The 24,513-nt window shown below is 35.8% G+C and overlaps 1 protein-coding gene and 2 non-coding genes across 3 annotated transcripts; 2 read left to right on the top strand and 1 right to left on the bottom strand.

The window, feature by feature from the left end:
• The first annotated feature begins 11,464 nt into the window (after positions 1-11,464).
• Positions 11,465-11,596, top strand: LOC113285018. Its single transcript, XR_003328533.1, has one exon. It is a non-coding gene; the product is annotated as a U11 spliceosomal RNA (small nuclear RNA).
• Positions 11,597-13,479: 1,883 nt separating this feature from the next.
• On the bottom strand, positions 13,480-13,553 carry TRNAI-AAU. The gene has a single exon. It is a non-coding gene; the product is annotated as a tRNA-Ile (tRNA).
• A 3,400-nt stretch (positions 13,554-16,953) lies between these two features.
• LOC113280402 lies at positions 16,954-17,418 on the top strand. Its single transcript, XM_026529029.1, has one exon. The coding sequence runs from the start codon at positions 16,954-16,956 to the stop codon at positions 17,416-17,418; it is 465 nt and encodes a 154-aa protein (XP_026384814.1).
• The last annotated feature ends 7,095 nt before the right edge of the window (positions 17,419-24,513 follow it).

A 24,513-nucleotide genomic window follows, 5' to 3' on the forward strand; every position in this document is an offset into this window, starting at 1 on the left:
TTTTCTTAATTAATTTTGCATTTTTAGGTACTAAATAAAGCCTGGTTATCTCACGGAGCGAAAAGAGCAAAGGAACGGCAAAGACTCCCGCTAGGAGGAAGCGAAGAATGATGTTTGCAAGAGCCGGATCAACTAGAAGTGGGCTTGAAGAGGAAGAATTGTTCTTAAAAAAGATATGGGCTTGGTATACCCAAGACCCAAGACCCTTACCCAAATCCATTTCCATTATCCATACCCATTTCCATGAGAGCCGTCAGATTGGATCCATCTCATCATCCAACGGTCGCCTCATCATTGTGCATCAAACTCCGAAGCTCCCGTCAAACACTATAGTACCTAACTCCATCTGAAGCCGTCAGTTTTGTTGTATCTCATCATCCAACGGTCGCTTCTATCGCGTCGTTGGATCATTCCATCACCTTTTCATCCTACACTTTCACTTTGCTGAGCATCAACCTTTGATACACCCGACTCACACCCTAGCATCAGAACCCTATACCCCTAACCAAACGGACACTTCTTCTCCATCGGGTTCTTCTTCTCATCTTCCCCAAAAACTCCACAGTTCTGCAACTCCATCACCTCCACCAGCTACACCTTCTTCTCGAACCACACCACCACCACAACCACCCGAAAACACCACGACATCTCTCCCTAGCCTAGACTTCTTTCCAAATTCACATCTCTGAACCCTAGGTGTGGGTTTGACAAGAAAGCTCGAGCTAGGGTTTCACCAACAGCGAGGAGAAGACAAAATTGAGGGCAGGAAAAGCTTCAGAAGAGCAGAGGGGACATACCCAAAGCATGGGTCGAGCTCAATTCAGGAAATTGGTGAGAGAATTTGATTTTCCCCAAAAAATTAGGGTTTCGAATTAGGGTTTTGTATTTTTGAAAAACTATAAAAGGGAAGCTGTAGAGAATGCAAAACTTGTTCTTGGGTCATCCGAGATACCCCCTAATTGGGTTAATTTGATTTTTCAATCCAATGCATATCTTCTTCTTATCCACTGTTAATGTTTGTTGTGTGAATGTTCAATTGTTTGTTGTCTTGTGAATCTTCTACTGTTAGTCCTGTAATTCCCCTGTTTACTTATATGTTCTTGTTTTGAGTCTTAATGCTTGACAACATGAAAGCTCCTAACTCCAGCATGTTCTAATCCACCACTAGGGTGAGAAGACCCTTAAGCCTTGTTGGTTAGCCTTTAGGTTGATTCTTGTAGAACTCAAAATAGTCTAGGCTAGCTAAATTCCTAAAAGCCTCACTGACTTGTGATTAGTGGTGCTGTAAAAAGACCACTAATGCTAGGGGTTAGTGGTAGTTCTAAGGAATTAACCAGCCATATTAGTTAGAGACCTAGAAACCTAAATGACCTGTGATTGTTTATGCTTTAATCAGATAGGCAATGCTAGGGGTTAAACTAAGGATTTTAGGTTAGATAACTTGCCACATGAATTGCCCTGGCCAAGAGACTAGCTTGAACTAGACCCTCTTGTCCATTAGGGACAAGGATTTATCCCAGGCTAACTAGCTAGGTGAAAGAGAATTCTCATCCATCTCCATACACTTCCATTCCCACTGTTTTCATTTTCTTCACTACTTTTCCACCTTGTTTCCCTGCCTTGGCCTATCCCTCATTGTCACTGCTTTGCATATAGAATTAGCTTAGCTAGGAAAACTTCATAACACCCCAAGTCCCTGTGGATTCGACCCGTACTTGTGCACTCACTCAAACAACACCGTGCACTTGCGGTATCACTGTAGGCATCCATTTATTCATCTTGTTTACACATCTATATTCGCCTACCAGGTAACCAAGAAGCTTCTTAATAGACAGAGTGGGATGTTGTGGAGGGTTTTAAATGAGCATCCGTCCTCAGCGTGACAAGGTAATTGTACTTGAAGTGCATTAAAAGCTGATTCCTTTTTTTTCCCTAAAATGTTACAATTTTATTGATAATGAAAAGCTTATAACAAGAAAAAGAGCAATAAGCTAGTGCAATAACAAGAGAGAGAAATAAAGTCAAGAAAGACTGATATAAAAGCAGCACCCCAACGCTTGGAACTGGTTGAGTCTCGAGTTTCTTCTCTGTCGAAGCCCTTATTCCTTTACCTAGATCGTGATTCTGGATGACCTGTTTGATGATATTGTTAGAGATATTTATAATATTAGGATGCCTATGCGGGCAGGATAGTATCAGGTGGTCTCTAACCCACAATGCATTTTAGTGTCAAATTTGCATATAACCAATTTATCTTGGAAGCAATTTTGGTGCATTAACCTGCCTATTGCCTGCCTGTTAGGGATAAGATTACAAGGTATGTTCAGAATGTTGGGTGCAATAATCAAAAACAATAAAAAAGTTAAATAACATGGTAAAACTTTGACGAAATAAAAGTTAAAAAAACATGAAAAAGCAATTTATAAATAAAAATTATTGATACTTAGCTCATTTGTAATGGAAGTTATGGATTTGACGAAAAGAGCGAGCCCCAAGATCTTCGCAACAGTAACATGGTAAAACTTTTAAAAACGTGAGTCACGTGTTCGACACGATGTTCTTAAGACATTATCGCCCGTCTACACTCAAAAGTGATGTTATAGCCCTCACAGGACAGATATCTCCAGGATAAAATACCCTACTACACTTACTACTAGCATATGTAGTATATGCTCAACTTGAGTTTGGCAACTCCGAAAAACCGTTGAGGAAAATCGCAAACGCTAAAGAAAACAATATAAAATATTTTTCCCTTGGAGGTGTATCTAAAATATAGATAAACTCCTTTCCATAGGTTTTACAAAAGTAGAGAGTTTGTTTATATAATGGAATAATACAACTTAAAAAGAGGAATTCCCCGATGTGTGACTAAAAAGTTTCATTCACAAAAAAAATAAATAAGTTATTATTTTTCTTAAAAAGTTTAAAAAACCAATTTTCTATTAATTATTTTCCAACACAGAATATAGTGAACACTTGTCATTTACGGAATGAAACAGTCCACATTTATTTATGGACTGCTGGGTTACCAAGGGATTGTGGTTATCTATGGATGTTAATCTGGCTTGACTTATTGATGGTAATTTTTTTTATGAATGGATACTTAGTTGGTTTATTGTAAATGGTAATATAGTTCATATTGTGTCCGACTCTGTGGTTTTTGTTGGTTCATTTTTATGGAATATTTGGGATATGAGGTGCTCTAAAGTCTTTAACAGGTTCAAGTGCAGATGGATTCCCTAATGATCCAAGTTGGCCAGTTAATCTCTGAATGGAATTACATTCATAGGTAAAATCATGTCACAAACCAATCTGGTAGCTAGACATCCCAGGCGTCAAACTTATTGGAAGCTACCATATCCTTAGTTCAAGAAAATTAATTTTGATGGCTCTTTTCTTAATGAAAATAAAACTATTGGAACTGGACTAACTCTATCTAGTGCTACATATGAATGTCAAGGATACAGTTGCATGCCATGAAGAGCAAGGGATAAGGAACATACAGAGGCAGGCAGACCTTGGAAGCAATCAAATGGGTTAGAGAGACGAAAGGACATGGAGAACCTATATCTGGAAGGAGATTCTCTAAACGTAATCAAAGTAATTAATGGAAATGTAGGGTCAAAAAACTGGACAAATAATAATGTTGTGAGTCATCACATGCATTTTCTTAGTATTTTTTTAAGTCCTGGACTGATATATACTCATGCAACTAGATAGTTAAAAAATATCGTTGAGTCTCTAACCAAAGAGGTTAAAGCCGCATAAGATCCAACTTTTTGGTTTTCAGACTGAAAATATTTGTTAAATATCCTCATAGAAATAAGACATAATGCAGCCATGAATTAATTTTTGAATAAATTTCTTTTTTATTATAAAAAATGTCGTGATTCTTATTACTTGGATCATCTGTTATCTTGATTCTATCTAACTCTAAGTCTTTTTTGACGTTCTATTGGAGTTCAAGTCCGACGAAAAGAATGATTAGTGAAACCATTTAAAAGTCACCATTAATACTGACAAGAAAAACTATCATAAGTTAAGGGTTAAATTTGTATCATATTATCAGTGCGTTGTTGTCTTTGTTGACCCTTCTGTCCCCCGGCTTCGATCTGCCTGATCATATCACCTAGCTGAGTCAACTCTTGTTAATGTCCTCTTAGTGAGATCATTTGAGGGTCAACATCCTCGCTATTGCGGTCCTGTTTAGTGCTACATAATAACTTAATAACTACATCAGTCAATATTATTATAAACATCGATTAAAAAGAAAACATAATAACTTATATACAAGTAGTATACCAATAGGTAATGGTGAATCCTCTGGCACTTTAGGTTCCAAAGATATATTAACAATTGTTAGAGTTGGATCCTTGAAGATGAAATAACTCATAAGGAAAGAGTTATATCCTCGATTCTTACGATCCTTAAAATAACCTATCACTTATCAAAATCCTACATATAGCCATGATATATCAACCCAATATTCTCACTTTATCATGAAACAGAAAACGGTAACGTTGGGGATTTAAAAAGAACTAAATACGAAAAATAAACCTACAAATCACATCAAAATGTTCTTGTTAATGTGAACGAGAGTAAAACTTATTTACTCAAAGCATAATCAAGTGTTTAACATCAACTTTTCCTTCTCTCATTTTTTTTTTGAAGAAGTAGAACATGAAAAACAAGGGTTCAATTAAAAAAAATCACACAAATGTCAAAATTAATATGATACAAGTGTCAAAATATCCTTTGCTGATTCTAACCTACTAATATATCTACAGTCAACACTAACAAATAGTTCTATCAATTATCATCAAAATTGTTGGATGTGTATGTTTTTTACCCATGGTTCTCATCTCTACATAAGATCTTTCAAACCTTTCGGCAACTCCTTATAACGCCCCTACGTTTTTCACAATCCTGCAAAATCGACATTTCATTGTCTGGATTATAAAAAATTGAAAAGATGTAACTAAGAAATAAAAAAAAAAAACCTTTATGACTTCTACAAGAATATAATCAGTAGCTCAGATTATTTCAAAAACTTTGATATCCTTAGTTATTCTTCAACTGTAATATTTTTTATAATCACTGTCTGTTTTTGTAATCAAATGCATCGATCTTTCCTCCTTATATCTTCTTCTTTTCCAAAAAAATCATGACTAAACTCGATAATGTTACTATAATATCCTTAAGTATATCATGTGTAAGTTAATACATATAGCTTAAAAACATATATGTATTTCGTTGGTTAAAATATATATTAATACAATTTTAAGTCACTGAAAAATAATTAGTTAATATAATTTTAAGCGGTTAATATATTGACCATTAAAATAGAAATAAATTACTGTTACAATGACTAAATGTTCTAGTTAAGAAAAAAAAAATAAAAAAAACAGAGATCTTGAAATTAAACCTCAAAGCTTAAACCAAAAACTTGACTATATTTAATATGTTATTTATTCTTCAACAAGATTTTTTTTTATAGCTTGTTCATTCAATTTAACAGTTCATCTTTCCTCTTTACTTATTCTTCTATCCATCCTCGATTTCAAAAAACTCGTGACATCAAGATAATGTTACCATAATATCTTTAACTATACTATATACTAACTTAACTTAGAAAATATATCTCGTTTGTTAAAAACACACGTTAATTAATATATTTTTAAGTAAATAGTCCGAATTTGTGCGCCCCCTTAAAACCAAGGTGCACATTCCGGTCCTTATAATTGGACCATGTTGTGTTAACTGGTTTTGTTTTTTTATTATTACTCTATATTTTTAATTCCGACAAATGCTTCTTTTCCTTTCTCTCACCTATGTTTTTCATTCTCTATTCTTAACCAAGTAGAACATGATTGAATACGGGAAAATGTTAATGTTAAAGAAATTGTGGATCAATCACATATTAATCGCATGTTATACCACTGATCTATTGTTTTTTTTACCTGAATGATAAAGAATTTCATCAGTGTATCAACATTATCTTTAATAAGAACATACTTTTCTTTTTAATGGTGTAATCTTTCATTCAAAGTACTCCGACTGGTGAGTTTTCTTCTTCATATCTGACCTTTTTTTATTAAAATAAAGTCTTGTTTTTTCTTTGTACATAAAAGTTTAGAAATACCTGGTTTTTGTGATTGATTAATTACATTCGTTGGATATAATTAGTTAGTTATACAATTCTCAGTCAGATTTTGATTTCTCATCAATTGGTGTATATATCACTTAGAATTGAAACCCATTTTTTTTTTACAATTTTGCATCTTACACCAATTTCCCTAAAAAAGAAATTCGGATCGGTACCAATTGCTATAATTGCAAATTTTATATTCAACTTATATGTCTATTTTAGAGATTTGATTGATATTATTGTAAGTATAAACACTTTCAGGATTCAGATTTGTTATCTTGATTTCACTTTGTTGATCACTGACAATCAATCCATCGATCTACCGGAAAAGAGAATAAAAAGAAGAAAGTTACCGAGTTGTTGCAATATTTTTTCTTTCCACAACATGATTTCAGAGCGAAAAATAAACAAACCGACGTTAGGGGAAAAAAGAAGTAAACAAACTAAACCCACTTAGGAATTTTTGGTCCAATTACAAGATCCGGAATGTGCACCCCGGTTTATTAGTGGGTGCACAAAATTGGACTCTTAAATAAATAAATAACAAATCAACATATCTTGAAGTATGCTCATATTGAACACTACATCATAAATCGAGTACTACTAATGGTTACATGTTCTAGTAAAAAAACAACAATAAAAACGGTCGAAATTAAACCTCAAAGCTTGAACCAAAAACGTGCTATGATTTATAAGATTGAAAAAAAATTCAATTCTTAAATGATAATTTCTTTGTTAAGGTTTTTTTTCTCATCTTCAAAGGTTCGTAAAAAAAATACATCAAACATCTCAGAAAATGAACGAATAAATCTCACTCTCTCCGAGGTTATAAAACTCATAGATTAGGAGTGAATCTTATCAACAAGGTTTAAATAAATTAGTGTTGATTTTATAAATTAATTAACAAAGTAGTTGAATCAGGCAAGAATACGAAAACATTTTGCAAGGTAAACTTTAATCATTCTATATTAAATACTTTGAAAATGGTTGGAAAACGCGACATTAATATCTTAGACACTCTGATCGATTATTAGCTAATCAAGTTTGCCGAAGTCTCATATTTGTGAGGTTTTATTTCCACTTCATTCACATGTTAATAAAGATTATTCAGAAACTTCCTTATATCTATCGATATGCTTTAGTTATTCACCAGCTATCTCTTTCTTGTTACATTTTAGGTATGATCCTTGTTCATTTTGAGGGAACTGCTTCCGTTTTTGACATTTAGGAATGAAATATTATTAAGTTTAAAGAGATAGTCACCATGAACTCTGAAGGCTCAAAGATTATATTAGTATTAACTTTTTATAGTGCGTTTGACCACCAGAAACAGAATTCAGAAGTTAATATATTTTGCTTAACAAAAATTTAATTTTTTTTTGCATCTAGAAGTCGTTCTGAGATTTTATACCCAAACAAACTTTCTTTTTGACTTCTAAAAGTCGAAAAACTACTCCTGGATGTATATCCAAACAAATTATTAATCATTAAAAACCCTCTGATCAGCATACACTCGCAAAATATAAGAAAGAGGGCTATGTCGCCTTCTTTCTCCTATATTTTTGGAATACTAACGTTATCTTGAAGATTCAGTGCAATAGCTTTTGACTTGACTACTCTAATACATCAAATATTCTTTAATATAATTTGAAACATATGGTTTACCAATGTAGTCGATCTCCGCAGTCTCGTCTGAGATCCCGATGATATTTTCCGTACCGCCTTGGGGCGAGACAAAACTTATAATCTTGCAGAGACTAGATTTTACTGGTAAAATTGGACGGAATCGGTTAACTCGACATGCTACTTCCGTAATTTCGCCGAGATTTCTAGACCTGCTTAATATGAAATAATCTAAAAATAATAGAGTTTCTGCCTCTTTCATTTGATTGAATCCACACAAGAGTTTCAAGGTACTTCTACCACATTTAGAGTGGAAGGAATAAAGAATGTTTAATGCTTTGATTTATTCATAGCATAATAAGTAAATGAAACAAAAATCGAAACTACCAAGTAAATAAAATAACATCTGACTAAACTCTCAAAATATACGGGATGAAACTCTCAATAACCGATTGATCATCAGCAGCGCAAGTAAAATCAAAATCATATCTTATAAGTGATCGAAAAACTTTGTAAAGAATGAACCACTATTCAAGAAAGAGAATATAGGCCAATGAATAAGATGCGGCAGATGTGTCGTTACAGGAAGAGGAAAAAGAAAAAGAATCAAGTGAAGATGAAAAGATTCAAATTAGGGTTTTATTTGGAAATAGTTTTGGTCGAAAATATATATCCATCTTAAATGTCAATGTTCCTTGAAAGCTATAAAATTACAATTATATATATGAAGAGGAAGTTGAGGTGTAATACAGGTGTAAAGTGTACAAAAATATATGTATAAAATTTGGAACTAAGAATTCGAAAAGTTCCTCCAAAATTTGGAACAGAGATCTCCCCAATAAAAAGTCGTATTATGTATCGGTCTCACCGAGACAAACCGAAAACCGATATTGACTACATTGTAGGTCGTACCTAGACTGAAAATCAAAACTTTCAAATGACAACTTTCAGCGGTGGTGACTTAATACAGCCCTTGCTTATGTTAAATACAACCAAAAAAAAGTCATACCCTAGTTTTTTTTTAATAATGGTTAGTATGATCATACAATTTTAATAAGAGGAATTTTTCTTTCTCTTATTCGCTATATTAACTATTATCAAACCCTAGTTAAATCAAATCAAAACAATCTGAAAGCATAAAACATAAGAAGGATTTAGGAGTTGAGTATGATAAAATTCGAATAATTCTGATTTAACCAAATTTAGCATTACAAATGGTTAATTAGAGAGCTCTCTTATACTGCTTTAATCGTATAATAATCAAATCTATTGGAAAAAACTTCATTCAATTCTGAATCAACATTTCAAATCAATTTTGATTTAATCACTCCTAGCTTTTAATTTAATCAAATTCTTCAAACGATTTCGTCAAATATGAGGTTCCCTTACTCTTGTACTCATGATGATCTCCCATCAAAAGCAAGCAAATCATATTTGAAAGTTTATTAAAAAAAGGTATGGTAAGAAAATTATATGAGAAAATTCAATATTGTTAGGAATGCATATATAAAAAAATGTAAGAAAATAATTAGGGTATTATTTAGCTAACTACGTATAGGACGTTGTATTTAGTCAGGATTGCATTTAACCCAAATGTATATTGTATTTAGTCACTTCCTTTTCAGCGTCCTTAGTAGTCAGGGTTCATGGATCTGGAGAGGTATTTGTCAAGGTTTAGAGTTTATAAAGCAGAATTATTGTTGGGAAATTGCTGATGGTAAAGATATTAATGTGTGGAAAGATGTCTGGGTTCCCACTTTAGGTAAAAAAAAGTACCTTCTACTATGTATTCTAGGAATATTTATAGAGTCTCTCAACTTATTGATGATAACACTAAAAACTGGAATCTCAATATGTTAGAGGCTTTATTTCCAATGATATAGTTGATCAGATTCTTAACTTAAGATTTTCCTTGATTGGTAAAGATCAAGTCAGATGGCTAGGAACTAGAAATGGTTGTTATACTGTGAAGTCTGCACATAATATTCTCCTGCAGGACTCTTTAAGTCGGCAGAATCTTAATATTCCAAACTTCCCTTGGAACAAGTTATGGAAAGTTTAACTGCCTCCAAAAATTCTTCGTCTTATATGGAGAATTCTGCACAACTGTGTTTCCACAAGAGACTAGAGATAAACTTCACAAGGTTGTAAGTAATATTGAATCACATTGCCTTCTTGTAAACAATATGATGAATCTTGTCAGCATATGTTCATTGACTGTCCTATCACTAACAGATTATGGTTTGTTCTTGATCATACCTTAATAGGTAATAATTTCAATCATAACCTTTATGACTGGTTGTCTACTTTGTTCAATGCTAATAACTTTTGGACTCAAGCTATGCAGGTAAAAATTAGATACATCTATTATCTCCTTTGGTGGGTATGGAAGTATAGATGTACTGTTGTTTTTGATAACAAACAACTCAACCCTTCTGAGTTTATAACATCGGTTAAGAAATTCATTTGTGATTCTGAAAGTGATATAAAACCAATTTATGTGAATAGACCTGTTACTAGAAATATTACTGGAAATTCCCTGCTAAAGATTACATGAAAATAAACTTAGATGCTTCATTCATATCAGATAAACAACCTATGGGATATGGACTTATATTACGTTCTGATGCAGGTTCCTTCTATGGAGAAAAAGGTGGGAAAGCAACTGCAGTAGACGAGGAGCAAGCTGAAGCTGTGGCGGCTTTAGAAGCACTGGGCTAAGGAGAAAAACATTCAGTTCTTGGAAATTGAAGGCGACTGTAGCAATGTAGTGAATGCCATTAATGGTAACTTAGGCTCAATAAGATGGACAACAAATAGTGTTGTTCATGAATGCATCTCTATTATGAAAAACTTTGAATTTTGGTTTTGTAAACATGCTAAGAGAGAAGCTAATGAAATAGCGGATGCTCTAGCAAAAAAATCTAAGTCACTTAGTGACAATAGCTGTTATGACAATCCTCCACAATTTCTTCTTGGGATACTGGAAAAGGATAAATCAAATGTAACAGTTTAAGAAATTTAAATGATTTATTTTCTATCCAAAAAGGAAAAAAAAGAAAGAAAAAAATGTTCTAAACAACTCGGTGAGTTGATTCAGCCTCACGGACAATGACATTACATATCTAGGTGGACTATCTGATTCATTTGAACTTTGAAATGAATGGGAACACCAGTCCTACCTCGGTCAAGACACGAAATGCGAGTTGTTATAAAAACGGACTTGCTATACGCTGAGAAGATTGAACGGTGGTTATCAAACTAAACGGACTTACATCGGCGACATAGTTGCCTCTTTATGCTCGAGTCGAACTCAAAATTGGAGGTCATAAGTTGAATCACTCCTCACTTCACTTTCATGAGTTGGTTCGTGATAACTTAAAAACAAGATTTTGCACTGAACTAGTAAATAGATACTAATGATTAATTAACCCAAAACAACCTATATTTTTTCCACTAACAAAACTAATCAACCTCCTCAAAATATACCCTTGTCAAAATGCTGTTGTACTGCTCTTTAATACTAATACTCCTGTCAGGGCGCTAGTCAGTGAGCAGGTGGACTGTCGAGGATCCATTTTGAAGTTTAAAAACGAAAACTGGTAGAATGGAATAGTCCCATATCGGTTAAAAATACGAACAGAATGAAATGCTTGGTGTTATAAAAGAAGAGTTCCAAGGAGTGAAGAAGATTAAAAGGGTCGGTTGGCTAAATATGCCACGCTTACCCATAGATTGGTAAGTGCTGTATGGCTATCAAGACATATGGCCGACATAATTTGTGGAATCTTTTATAGGGTTGGCTCGTTTCTGGCCGACCCTCCAGTTTTCATTACTCCAAACTTTTTTACCATACAAATGATATCAAACTGCAGCATCTGTACATTCTTTAAGTGGCGAAATATGGGGTTGTTGCTGAATTTGAATAGGCTGATGCTGGACTTGAATAGGGTACTGTAACATAGACATTCCCTGACCGACTGCAATTATGTAACCTGAATAGGTCTTAGATGCTGAGGAGGAGGTTGTGGAGGGCTGCAGTGGTTGCAGCTGTAGCATTCTAGGTTTCTTTGACTGCAGGGAGTTGGCGCTTGGTTGGTTCTGACCCTGATGATGAGGCGGACCAATATAAACAGTTTCAGACATAGTTGCTGACCTACTGATCAGCAAAGGCGGCATAGGAAACTGAGGGTAAGAAGATAAGCCACCTCCTGGGAGAGAAAACGTACCTAATCTAGCATCGGCTGAAGGTGACGTAGAGGGAGGTTGAGTCATACCAGCACTACTGTGACCAAAAACAGAAGACTGTATAAGTTCTTCATAGATGTCTGCGCAAATGATGTTAGACGGGTGGAGGAGTGGGTGGAAGTGGCAGTTGTGGAGGTCTAGCAGATCCACCAGCAGAGGAGTTAGTATCATCGTGCAGCCTGTTTCCAGGAGAGACAGGAGCCCAGGAGTACTTCGAATCCAGCATAGGATGAGGATGCACTGCCATTGCGGGACCATGAGGAAAGGAAGAGAGATAATCTATTTGAAACTGTGAACTATAATTGTTATCTTCTATTCAACAGAAAGAACGTACCTAGAGTACTAGTGCCATCAATATCAAATGCTTGCAATGGATGGCCTGTAGGAAGTGGTGGTTGCGCATCTCGCATCGGGTGGCCATAGTGAGATGAATGGCTCTGAACAGTTTCAGCTTTCTGAGATATCCCAAACGAAACAGTTTGAAGAGGAGCCATTGGGGATACTGGTACCGGTGGTTGATTGAGCAAAGGCTTCCTGGCATAACATCCTTTAGATCCAAATGCCGAATGAGTGTTAGATGCTTGCTGTGAGTGAACTCTTTGATAGACTTTAGAAGGCACCCTAGAATCACCCATTACATGTAGAGGGGATGCAGAACTCTTATTATAAAATGGTAATGGAAACCCAGGTGGGTTTGTAGCAGCATCAAATGCACCGGAGGTCATGAGTGGGATGGCATTCTTTGAGTCATCAGACTGCTCACAAAAGTACGGCTTCTCTGGGTACTTCTTCTCAGAAGTAACACTTTCTTCTCGTGATAATGGGTTCTCGGGTCTAGATAATAATCTCTTCGGAAAAAAACCTTGCTTGCGTCATCTTCATCTACACTGGATGCTGATGGTGTTCCCATGTTAGATACTTGTGCACTCCCATTCACAATGATTTTGTTGTTTCCTTAACCTGCAAATTGATATATACATAGCAGTAATGGTTGAATTTTATGAGAATCCAAAGAATCATCATTACATAATGAAAAGGGTACAACTCTCATACCTGAGATAGAATAGTTTTCATATTTGAGGTGGCCAAAGATTCTGCTTCATTAATATTTGAATCTAATAAAGCTATCAATTCAAAGGCATCCTCCACTTTTACCTCCGGGAAGATGTCCCATGCCATCAGAATCAAGAGGAAGACCAAAAGGGATTTATATGCAGAAATCCTCTCCAAGTTCAAGCTGATAAACATGGAGAAGAGAGGAGGGATTAGATCATTCCATAATTGGAAGTGACGATCAATCAATCAATTCTGATGCACAAATGAGCAAAGCCAATTATCACAACTTGGTATAAAGTCGGCATAAACACTTAGGCGCGGTGACAAGTTAACAATAAAAAATCAATAAGTAAGCTAGCTACCCCTGGCCAACTGAGCTAATCCCCGTTGGTCCAAAAAAAAAGTGGCCCATGCAGGTCTCGAACCTGCGACCTTCGCGTTATTAGCACGACGCTCTAACCAACTGACCTAATGGGCCAACTTAAGGGTATTCCAGCGCATTGAGTTAACATATAAATGAACCAATACTATTGGTGCATCCCAAAAGTAAAATTAAGAGACAGATCTAGCTACTGAGGATCATTCCGACAGCTTAATACTACATGGTTTGTCATTGATTAGTTACCTTTTACATTCAATGCAGAAGGACAGTGCACCTAGAGACACCGCACTTAGAGCCTCAGTCGCATAAGCAGACAATTATCCTCCCCATCTATCGATCTCAATAAATTTCTGCAGCAAAATGGTGTCGCTTCCGAGTTCCAATCAATGCCATAAAGGCTGCTGACATTGCATCCTGTTCATGCCTTCTCTCAGGTTCATCTTTCTCAAAACCAGAACATTGTATCTGATCAGCAGCGGATGCAAAAGCATTTTTAACCTCAACGCAACCAGCTAATCCTTTAAAGACGACTCGACACCCAAGCAATTCCTTTCCAACTCGAAGGACCTAGAGAAAAAATGAAATACAATCACCATTAAGGAAGAAAAGAACACAGACAGGAGAGGTGGCACAAGAAAAGAAAAACTAGGCATAACCAAGACTGTCAACTTGTATCGATATGACTAGTTAGCATCAAAATACACATCCTTATAATCAGCACGTGATCAAGGTATTACCTGGCATGATTGAGTACATCATTCAATATTAACAAGCAATCTTCAGTACTCAGTTCTTTAAATCTGCAAATACAAAAGCTGGTCAAAGTTCACTAAAAAGAAAGTGCTAACTAAAAGGACAGGGATCTCAAACAGCCATCACAATTTACTAACTTGTCATATGCACCAGAGTGTTGCACAGAAACTTGTCATAAAACAGTCGAATAGTAAATATTAAGTATCCAAGACTACATAAAGAAATAACACAGAAGTTTGAAAACATCTTGTACAGTGTACACATATGGTCAGGATCAAGCATCCGAGATTATATAAAGATAAGAAATCAAAAAAGCTGTGGAAGACCAGTAAAATTCACTAGCACATATGGTTGGAAGAAAGAAGAGTATATGATGAATTAAATTAATGGTTCAGGAAGTTCACTCCTATCCTCTCCCACCACATTCATATTGTTGTCTGGAAGGTAACCTAACACCATCAAGTTCTCTTCAACATCCCTCTACAATTTCCTTTCCCTCCCTTTCATGCGTAGTGCAACCAAATTTGATTCAATTACAATAGTTATACTTAACCCACACAAACTAAGCAAACTGAAAATGGTATAACGTTTGCATCTAACAATCTGGTAATACTAGATGTTGTAAAATTTACACATAAAGTGAAACCAGATTTAGTTGCAGCATACTAGTGTTCCATTAAGAGGTCAACTTCAAGGAAAGAAACTAGGGTCATTAAGCATTAAAATGGGTGCTTTACAAAACTATGCTTTTAGGGACTTAGGTCATTTAGGGTCTCTCCCGCCTCGACAAACAACCAGAAGTTAGCTGCTGCTTTTCCTTCACATGTGAGTGGTTTTTTTTTCTTTGGACAAATACATCTATGGGTAATAGTGGCAGCAATAGGCAAGTAAATCGTCAACACATGGACCGTACCAGCACATTAAGTTGCAAACACAAAAATGCACCAACACTTTTGATGCATCCAAAAAGTACAATTAAAGAGAAAGATCTAGCTACTAAGGATCATTACGACAGCTTAATACTACATGTTTTGTAAATGCTTACTTGCCTACGATCAAACACCCAATCAAGCAGGTAGTCCTGAGGCTTCCAAGAGACAAACAAGTGCTTCAAGAAGATAACTTACCTTTTACCTTGCATGCAGAAGGACAGTGCACCTAGAGACAGCGCACTTGGAGCCTCAGTCGTATAAGCAGACAAAGATCCTCGCCATCTATCGATCTCAATAAATTTCTGCAGCAATATAGCAAGGGTGGGTGTCGCTTCCAAGTTCCAATCAAAGCCGTAAAGCCTGCTGATGTTTTCATCCTGTTCGTGCCTTCTCTGAGTTCTCTCAGTTTCATCTTTCTCAAAACTAGAAGACCATCTGATCAACAGCCTATGGAAAAACATTTTTACCCTCAGCACAAGCAGCTAACTCTTTAAAGACAACTGACACCAACCAATTCCTTTCTAACTGGAAGGACCTAGAGAAAAAAGGAGATACAATCACCATTAAGAAGAAAAGAACGCATACAGGGGAGGTGGCACAAGAAAAGAATCTAGAAAAGAATCTGAGTAAATAATCCTATCCTCTACACAACACATTCATATTGTTGTCGTAGTAGTTGTTGATTCTACAAAAAAAAACCTAAATTCAAATTTAGTATACAGCAATTCATGTTTAAGCATACAAATACTGACTAGAATCCGCGCAAAATCCATAATCTGGACATTCATTATCATATGGCATTACATGAAATCAAGTTGCAGTTGGAAAACTTCAATTATCCCATTTCCAAAATCACTAGAAATCCCACATTCTCACGAATTATTTACAAGTTTGAGAAAATCCATCGTCACTCAATCCTTCAACTCATGAATTGGTAAAAATCTAGAAAATTATAGTCCATTTCTTAAAACGTATAGTCCCACATTATTCATTCGACGAGAAAATTATCTGTTTAAATATGATATGAAATCAAATAACTATCGAGCAATGATATGACAAGCACAATGTGGATAGGGTTCCCATAATCTTCAGATCCTCTGAAGAAATTGTGCATCTATGAGCTCACTTTTTAATCTAGGATCATTTGGTTTGACTTGAGCTGGATTAAGCCTGTTGTTTAGGCTTGACTTTTTGTAACCAAATACAATTGCACTACAAAATGGAAGCTTTTTTTGGACTTAAGCCAGCCCTAGTCACAACATAGATCCGCCCCTGGCTAGGATTATTGAGAAATCGAGCGGGACAGATGAATGATCATCAACTCAGTTAGGGTTTTAGGACGACAAGAGAATGGTGTGCGAGTGATGAGTGCGGTGGTATATGCCTCATCGAGTCATAGGTCTATATCAGCGTGACACGTGCCATAAAGGGCTCAGTTAAAATGACTAAATAAATATAGTGGTCATTGGTCAAGTCAAGTCAACCAACAAGTTCTGGGACTCAACTATATACGGTCCTCAAATTTGGGGTTGATTTTCCAACTTCTTAAATCTTTCCTCGGCACCCAAAATTCCATCTGTATATTTTTCTTATAAACCCTAGATTGATTTTCTAAACCATCCCCTGTGTAGATTCATTCATTCATTCAATCTTTCTTCAACTACAAAGGGGTTGTGATGAAGTATTTTAAGTTTCTCCCAGAAGAGATTAGAATAGACATACTCAGCCGAGTACCGGCTGAATTTGTTTTTCAATGCAAATTAGTATGCTCAAATTGGAGACTTCTCGTTCGTCATCCATCATTCTATCAGATGTATTTACATCATCTTTATCATCCTTATGATTCTGCTGCTGCTGCTCATTCTGGTAAGATGAGTTTTATTGCTTTTACTGATACTGAGTGGAAATACACTTCAAAATATCACTACATCGAATATGATAATGAGTCAAGACCACCGATTCATAGAATTAGAAGAATCAATTTATCCCTTCCGTTTAAGCATTTTTGGTTTGTTGGTTCCTGTAATGGTTTGATCTGTCTTATTAGTCGATCTGTTTGTATTTGTAACCCAGTCACTAAGGAATATGTTTTGCTTCCAAAAATTGAGAGAGATGGTTGTGGTAGTGATCCGTATACTTGTGGGATGACAACTAGCTTTGGTTATGCTTCTTCAACCAATGAGTATAAAGTTGTAGGAATTTATGTGGCGAACCACAATTCTCTGCAAATCCACATTTACACTCTAGGCAGTGGCAGTGGATGGAGAAACCTTTGAAACTTCACTAATGAGTTTAGTATGTGTGATTGGAAGGAAGCTGGTATCTTTGCAAATGGAGCTCTATATTGGATGGGCGTTGAATCTGAAAGGATCATCACCTTTGATTTAGCTGAGGAAATTTTTTGTCAAGATATTTCGCCACCTCCTTTGCCACCAGAAGGGAATTGGCGTGATAATAAAATAGGGGCTGTGGATGGGTTTTTCTATATTGCTATCTATCTGGGTGTCGAAGAAGACGGGTGTTTTGACACATGGCTATTGAAAAAGAAGAATGATAATCATGACATGGAAGAGCGAGTGCCAAATCATGTGTTGGTTTGGTATAGAAAGTTTAGGGTGGACAATAACAGGTTATTAGCCGTTACCAAGACTGATGGTGTTATAACTTATGGTAGTTTCTATCTGAACATTTACGACACAAAGACGTCAACCTTGAAAAGGCTTGTGGAGTTTAAGGATTGGTTTCGTAAAGTATCCCCTCACAAAAACACCTTCGTTTCGTTGAAAGAATTAGGGGAAGAATATAAGGAGCTAGTGGAGTCAGCTAAAGTTGAGGAGACAAACGGCCGTGAGCAGCTACAAGAGGATGCGGACCCTGAATACATATACTTATAAACTGGTAATCTTTGTTTAGTTTGATTTTTTAATTTGGATAGCAAGTAGCATTTGTGTGAACCTAAATGTTTGATATTGTCTTAGTGGGTCATATATTGATACTACTGTTATTTTGACTTTATATCATCTATCCAGTTTGATGGGATTTTTTTTTACTTTCTTATTTTAAGCTTTACTGCTTTGTTAACTTTGCATTTTGTTAATGACATGACATTATCTGAGGGTATGACTGATGTATGCTTTGGTGACTTGTTTAGTTCATATGGGAGGGGAATAAGTATTGTAGTCAGAGCTTTCTAGAAATACGAGGGTATATATTTTCATGTTACCTCTTGACACTATCTAATAGATAGCTTTAGGGATCCAATTTATGGGCGTTTATATTTATGCCTAGTGTTTTTCTACTTCAATAGCACATGGTAGTTTGAATTGGTACTGAAGGTTTTCTTTGTTCAATTACAAATATTACAAGAATAATAGTCAACTAGGCAGAGTTCTCTGTATTGACTAACATCAATTAGCAAGTACCTTGAAGACTAGTATTGCCGGGATACAGAACAATGATTACATTGCAGACTATTAGCAAAAGTACCATTACGCACTTCATGCTTAATTCCACAGTTGTATCATTTTTTCAATTGCTTAACTTTGATTCAGTTAGAGCCATAGTTGCACCATTAGCCACCACAAGCTCAGTTACATCTGTTCTTTCTTCCAAAAATACTAGCTTAGCTGATTTTATTTTCTTCTATAAATTTATTAAATCATAGAATGTCAAACTACTCACTTGAACCCCGTTTCCTCTTCTTTTTCCTTTTTCCGCATAATATCCTTTGTGTATATACCTAAAGCTAACAACCTGATAAGTGTTAAAACCTCAAGTTCTTAATGCGGCATCAAACTGGGTCGTTGTACGATTATACTCTCAATTAAGGGGTCAATTAAAACCTGAGAGTCTCAAAAACTCAAATAAGGGGTCAATTAAAACCTGAGAGTCTCAAAAACTCAAATAAGGGGTCAATAGACTCAATATGGCTAAATGAGATTTTGTTTCAGTATCAAGCCGCTAAATAAGGTAGTCGAATAAGTATATGCAGGAAAAATTAGTGAAAGGGAGTGCTTCCCAGTAGGAAGGAATACTGTTTTTTTAACATTCTCTGATACAGATTATTTTAGGGATCCAAATTTGTAGTCTTTCATATTTTCATCTAGTGTTTTGATACTGCTTATGTTATTGTGTAGTTACTAGTATCAATTTACAGAATATGGTAGCATGAATAGGAATCTGCACTATTAGTTTGTCTTCATTCATCAATAAATTTTATCTAAAACAACAGAGTAAAATAGGCAGAGTTGTCTCTGATAACTATTTTGTGATATACGTTTCTGTCCTGTCTACTTTAACCACAACCAACCTAATTGGTTTATCTTCAACTAATGCACTTTTCGATCTCCATGAGAAGGATTAATTAGAAAGATACCTTGCAGACTGCTATTGTTTTTTATTTTGGGTCAATGTGGCTATTGATGACTAGAGTTTCGAACAAGTTGGTGTAGGTCATATTAGACCATTCTAGTTCCTGGATATACTTTTTTCAGATGCTATTTTTATGTTGTAGGATTTTTGGTGCTGCTCTTATTTGGTTTTCTCTCAAATGTTGTAGGTGGAAATTTGGACTTTGGCGCTCTCAAGCAAATTTCGGTATCCTTCTGCAACATTGTAAAACCAGAAACAGCTGTTTCACCGTGGGTACGGGAATGGACGACCTGCCAAGGTACTCCTCACTTGACTAACTACAATACATAGTTGCAAAGAGTTTTGCTTGGAGTTGCTTAGTTTCTTTACTGATATTTTTGGACCAATTATGATCAAAGAGTTCCCCATTGAACTCTTTTGGTTGTATTTCTTTTTCTTTGTGGCGGGCTCAGTTGTGGACTTATGCGTCTTGCATTCCTCCCCTTTTCCAAATCATGCTTTTGTTCCTTTCGATATAACCCAAAGTTTCAAAAAACCAGAGTTGGTCAAAGAATCTCATTAACATCACTGTACTGTTATTATGCAGGTTGGCAAAGGTTTAACCAGGGATGAGAAGGCACAAAAACTAGCTTTGCAACATTGGCTTGAAGCTGTAAGTTCAGGGACCTTTATCAAACTATACAAACTGTAGTCGTCGACTTTCATTGTCACTCTGTCTACTAAGAGAACAATCTTATTTTCCTTTTAGTAGTATTGCACCGAGAATTTTCAAGTCAGAGTTGATACGAAATTAACGTATTTGTACATATTCTATTTTTCAAAAATTGACCCACAACATCAGTATGGTGACGACCTACATTTCTACAATGATGTGTGGCTCGAAAGCGAGAGCAGTCAACCATTCTTCTACTGGTAGATACTTCTTTTAAAGATCTGTCCCATAATAGCGTTTCTCCTCATAATTTATTTACACAAATTTTTAAGGTTGGATGCTGGAGATGGCAAAGAAGTAAACCAGGTAATTGCATCAAATACCTTGCAACGTAATTGCATCAAATACCTTGGACCGGTAAGTCTATTTAAAAATTCATAATTTTTCTTCTTCATAATAACATGGGAACGAAAAATTAAAGATTGAGGCCGTGTGATTCATAGTTCTTTTGTTTACCCCTCTCTGCAGATGGAGAGGGAAGCTGATGAAGTAGTTGTGGTAACCGGGAAGCTTGTTTATAGACAGAATGGATGTGTTTTGATACTGTTGAAGGTTTAAATGGACATTTGTTCTCAGCACGCCAAGGTCATTGTACATAGGGCAGAAGGAAAAGCTGTGGTTCAACACTTCAGTTTTCTTGCTGGTGGAGCTACACCGTTACTCGAAAATTGGTTGTTGCCGGTGCATTTATAACCAGATTCTTTCTTTTTGGCTTAAGAAGTTATACTTTTACTGCAAAGGAAAAGCTAAGAACAAGAAAGAGTGAACTAAACTAGTGCAACAACAAGAGAAAAAAATTAAATTCAAGAAAGCCTGACAGAAAAAAACAGCACCCCAACACTTGGAACTAGTCAAATCCCAAATTTCTTTTCAGCCGAAGCCCTTATTCCTCTACCTAGATCGTGATCCTTGTTTGACTGTTAGAGATATTTGTGGTATTAGGATTCCTGCGCAGGAACAGGATAGAATCAGGTGGTCTCCAACCCACAATGGCATTTTTAGTGACAATTAGGGTAGTTAGTTCTCAGCATGTTATAAGCAATTCTGGTCCATTAACCTGCCTCCCAAGATTAAACATCTCTGTTGGGAATGTGTGCGGGATTGCCTGCCTGTTGGGTATAAGATTGCAAGGCATGTTCAGAATGCCTGCCTGTTAGGTAGTATAAGATTGCAAGGCATGTTCAGAATATTGAGAGCATTTGCCCTTTCTGTAGTGATGCTGCTGAAACAGTCCAACGTCTATTTATGAACTGTCGCTCTGGAGAACAGCGTCCACAATTGGTGGATCGCTTCTAAGTTCTTTCTTGTTTTCCTTTTTCTGTAGTTTGTTTCTTGGTGCAGTCCAATAATAAATTTTAAGAAAAAAAAAATCATAATTTTGAATGAAAATTGTTTTCTTGTTTACTCTATGCAGTCCAAAACCCTTATTCTGGAAATTCAATGCTGTATACTTCTTTGTCCTGGTTCCAACTTTTGTGTAAAAAAACCACAATAGCTGATTAGTTTGCACGGGCGTGAATACGACCTCTATAAAGTTACATGTCCGATATGAAGATGCACATCTGGAAGAAGATAAGTTAGTTTGCTGCAACATTATTATTCTTTCAACACATCAACATCTAGTTGCGGTTTTCCTTTAATAATATAATCCGGTGTGTTCCCCTTTTCCGGTAAAACATCCATACATGGTATGGAAGATTTTTGGGTCACGATGTAGTCATGATTAATATTACCTAATCGAATTACTGTGGACATCCTTCGCTTGCTGGGATGACGGTGTCACTTGGGGTTTCTGTTCCTGTAATTGTTGTCCCTAACTGTAGGTAGGGATGTGACTAGGGAAAATTAATCTAAGGCCCAGTAAAAATATTATTCTTATTGGCGGGCTCAAAATATTTTTCAGTTTTTGTAACATCCAAAATTCTACATAACCATCTTATTTTTTTAGGGTATGAAACGTAAATATAAAACATCTAACAAAAATGTGTCTCTAAATTTTACAAATTCTATCTCGTTGGAAAGCTTTTAACGAAATCTACACAATGAGTAAGAACAACAATATCAGATTTAAGGTTTTTATGAAAAAAAACAGAGGTGATAGTTCTTTTAGGAAAAAATCTCGGAAATTGATTACATATTCGTAATGCAGCCACCACAAAAGAAGCACAACACAATATGCAGAACCACAAAATATGCATAACACCTTATGTACCCATATTTTGGTTTATGCATCCACTAATTTAGTTACACAACCGCTAAAATGTTGTATATTCCTAAATCCTACAGAAAAACAGATACATAACGAAAGAAATGGGTGCGCACGTGAACTTTTCCTCCTATGGATTTGACGTTGAAAAAAATGGGCTAGTAGTGGTTTTCACATGTGACTACTGGGTACTAGAGAAGCGTAAATGTGGGATTCACCGTGGGCTACGGTTCTACACGAACTGTTGAATAAAACCATATAAAAGACGCCTCCTCAAATGAGGAACTATGAATTTAGGCATACCAAAAACTTTCAAGACATACAAAATACTTTTCCCATCCTAGGTGACTTTATAAGGGGTGTCTATTAGGTAGTTCAATTACCTAGATACCCTTGAACCTAAAATCAAAAAATAAACTATCCTAAACATCTCTTCTTCTTTCTCCAGCTAAACCACCTTCCTTTTCTCTTAGATTTTTTTTCATCACTGTAATTAATTATCGATTCGTGAAAATTCGATCATCGGTTAAATTGAACTATATAATGGATCGTACAAAGAAAAAAGCAAACGTCAGGTGTTCTAAATCTTCTTCCAATCCATGAATTAAAGAAGAAGAACCAATTGAAGATGAAGGTGTAAAAACTATAATTGAACCGGAAATTGAATCGGAAATTCAACCATTTGAAGCTCCAAATACTGAAATGAGGATAAGAAGGTATTCCCTACAAACTCAATCTTTTATTTGTTGTTTTTCATGGATTGAATGGGTTAAATTGCTAAAAACTTAGGGTTTTAGACGGTTACAGTAGCGGGTTCGGTAGATAATTGAGTTGAGTTTTGAGCCGAACTGTTCTTGAAATTTCACCCTGAAAGTGTCTATGAACAGTTCGGCTAAACCGTAAATGTCATTTTTTAGCCGAACCCCAAAATGTGTATTGAATACGTCCCAGAACAGTGTCAGGTTCGGCTAATACCTCGCAAACCTTCCCGGCCGAACCTGAGAAGTGAAATTTATTTCCCAGGTGGTTGTCAGGTTCGGCTGACTCGATTAGATCACTTTCAAGCCGAGCCTCTCTCTGTAAACACTTCGAAAATATTGATTTGCAGGCTCTAGGTTCGGCTAGCTCGTGTTTTTGAGTTATCAGCCGAACATTCTCTTTGCACACTCAAGTTTTTCGATCTTGTTTTGGCCATAACCTTTTCGCCCGATATCGGAATGACCTCATTCTTTTTGCGTTGTGTTTGTCTTTTCATTATCTTGAAGTTGAAGATAATATCCAGTTGATTTTAATGAGTTTAATATGTACCTTGGTATTCTCCATCATTAGACTTCACTTTCTTTACACTTCTAGTAATTTCCACTTTTTTTGTTTGGTTCATCCTATGAAAAGGCTGCACAATAAAAAAACATATGTAATAAAAATCATAACCCCTAAATGTGTATGAATTTAAGTGTTTCATGGAAAATCAATATCATGTTTGGCTGATGTGATTTTTTGAATATGATTCGAACTTGGAAAAATATATAGTTCGGCTGATACGATATTTAGAGTGAGAACCGAACCTAACTCTCAGGAATAAGTTCGGCTTGTTATTAGACTTTAATATAAGCCGAATTAGGATCTTGCAAATTGGTTGGAAGTTGGAAAATGAAGGTTCGGCGTATAACGTTAACAAATTCAGCTAGCCGAACTGTTCATCAATTTAGTGGGTTCGACTTATATTTTTAAGTTGACTAAGAGTGATATTGCACCACTATGGTGCAATACTCAAGTTGGGTATCGGGTCGGAAATGGTTATACACCACTCTGGGGTAATTTTCGAAACTCGTCGCCGCGAAAGCAAATGAACTTGGTACATGTCCATCCTCTCCCCCTTTTCTAGTTATAGAAATGTCACGAAGACATATATACTAAATGGATGTTGGTCGAAGGTGCATTAAGTGGAGATGCACCCTTAAGCTATAAAAATTAGCCGATAGATCATACATGACGCAAAGTGATGTAGTTTTTAAAGTGGTAAATAAAGTGTGTTCAACTCGGACTTATGTAGACTCAATTTCAGACTTAATAATAGAAAAC

This window comes from Papaver somniferum, chromosome 5 (genome assembly GCF_003573695.1).
Source record: "Papaver somniferum cultivar HN1 chromosome 5, ASM357369v1, whole genome shotgun sequence".
NCBI classification, from domain to species: Eukaryota; Viridiplantae; Streptophyta; class Magnoliopsida; order Ranunculales; family Papaveraceae; genus Papaver; species Papaver somniferum.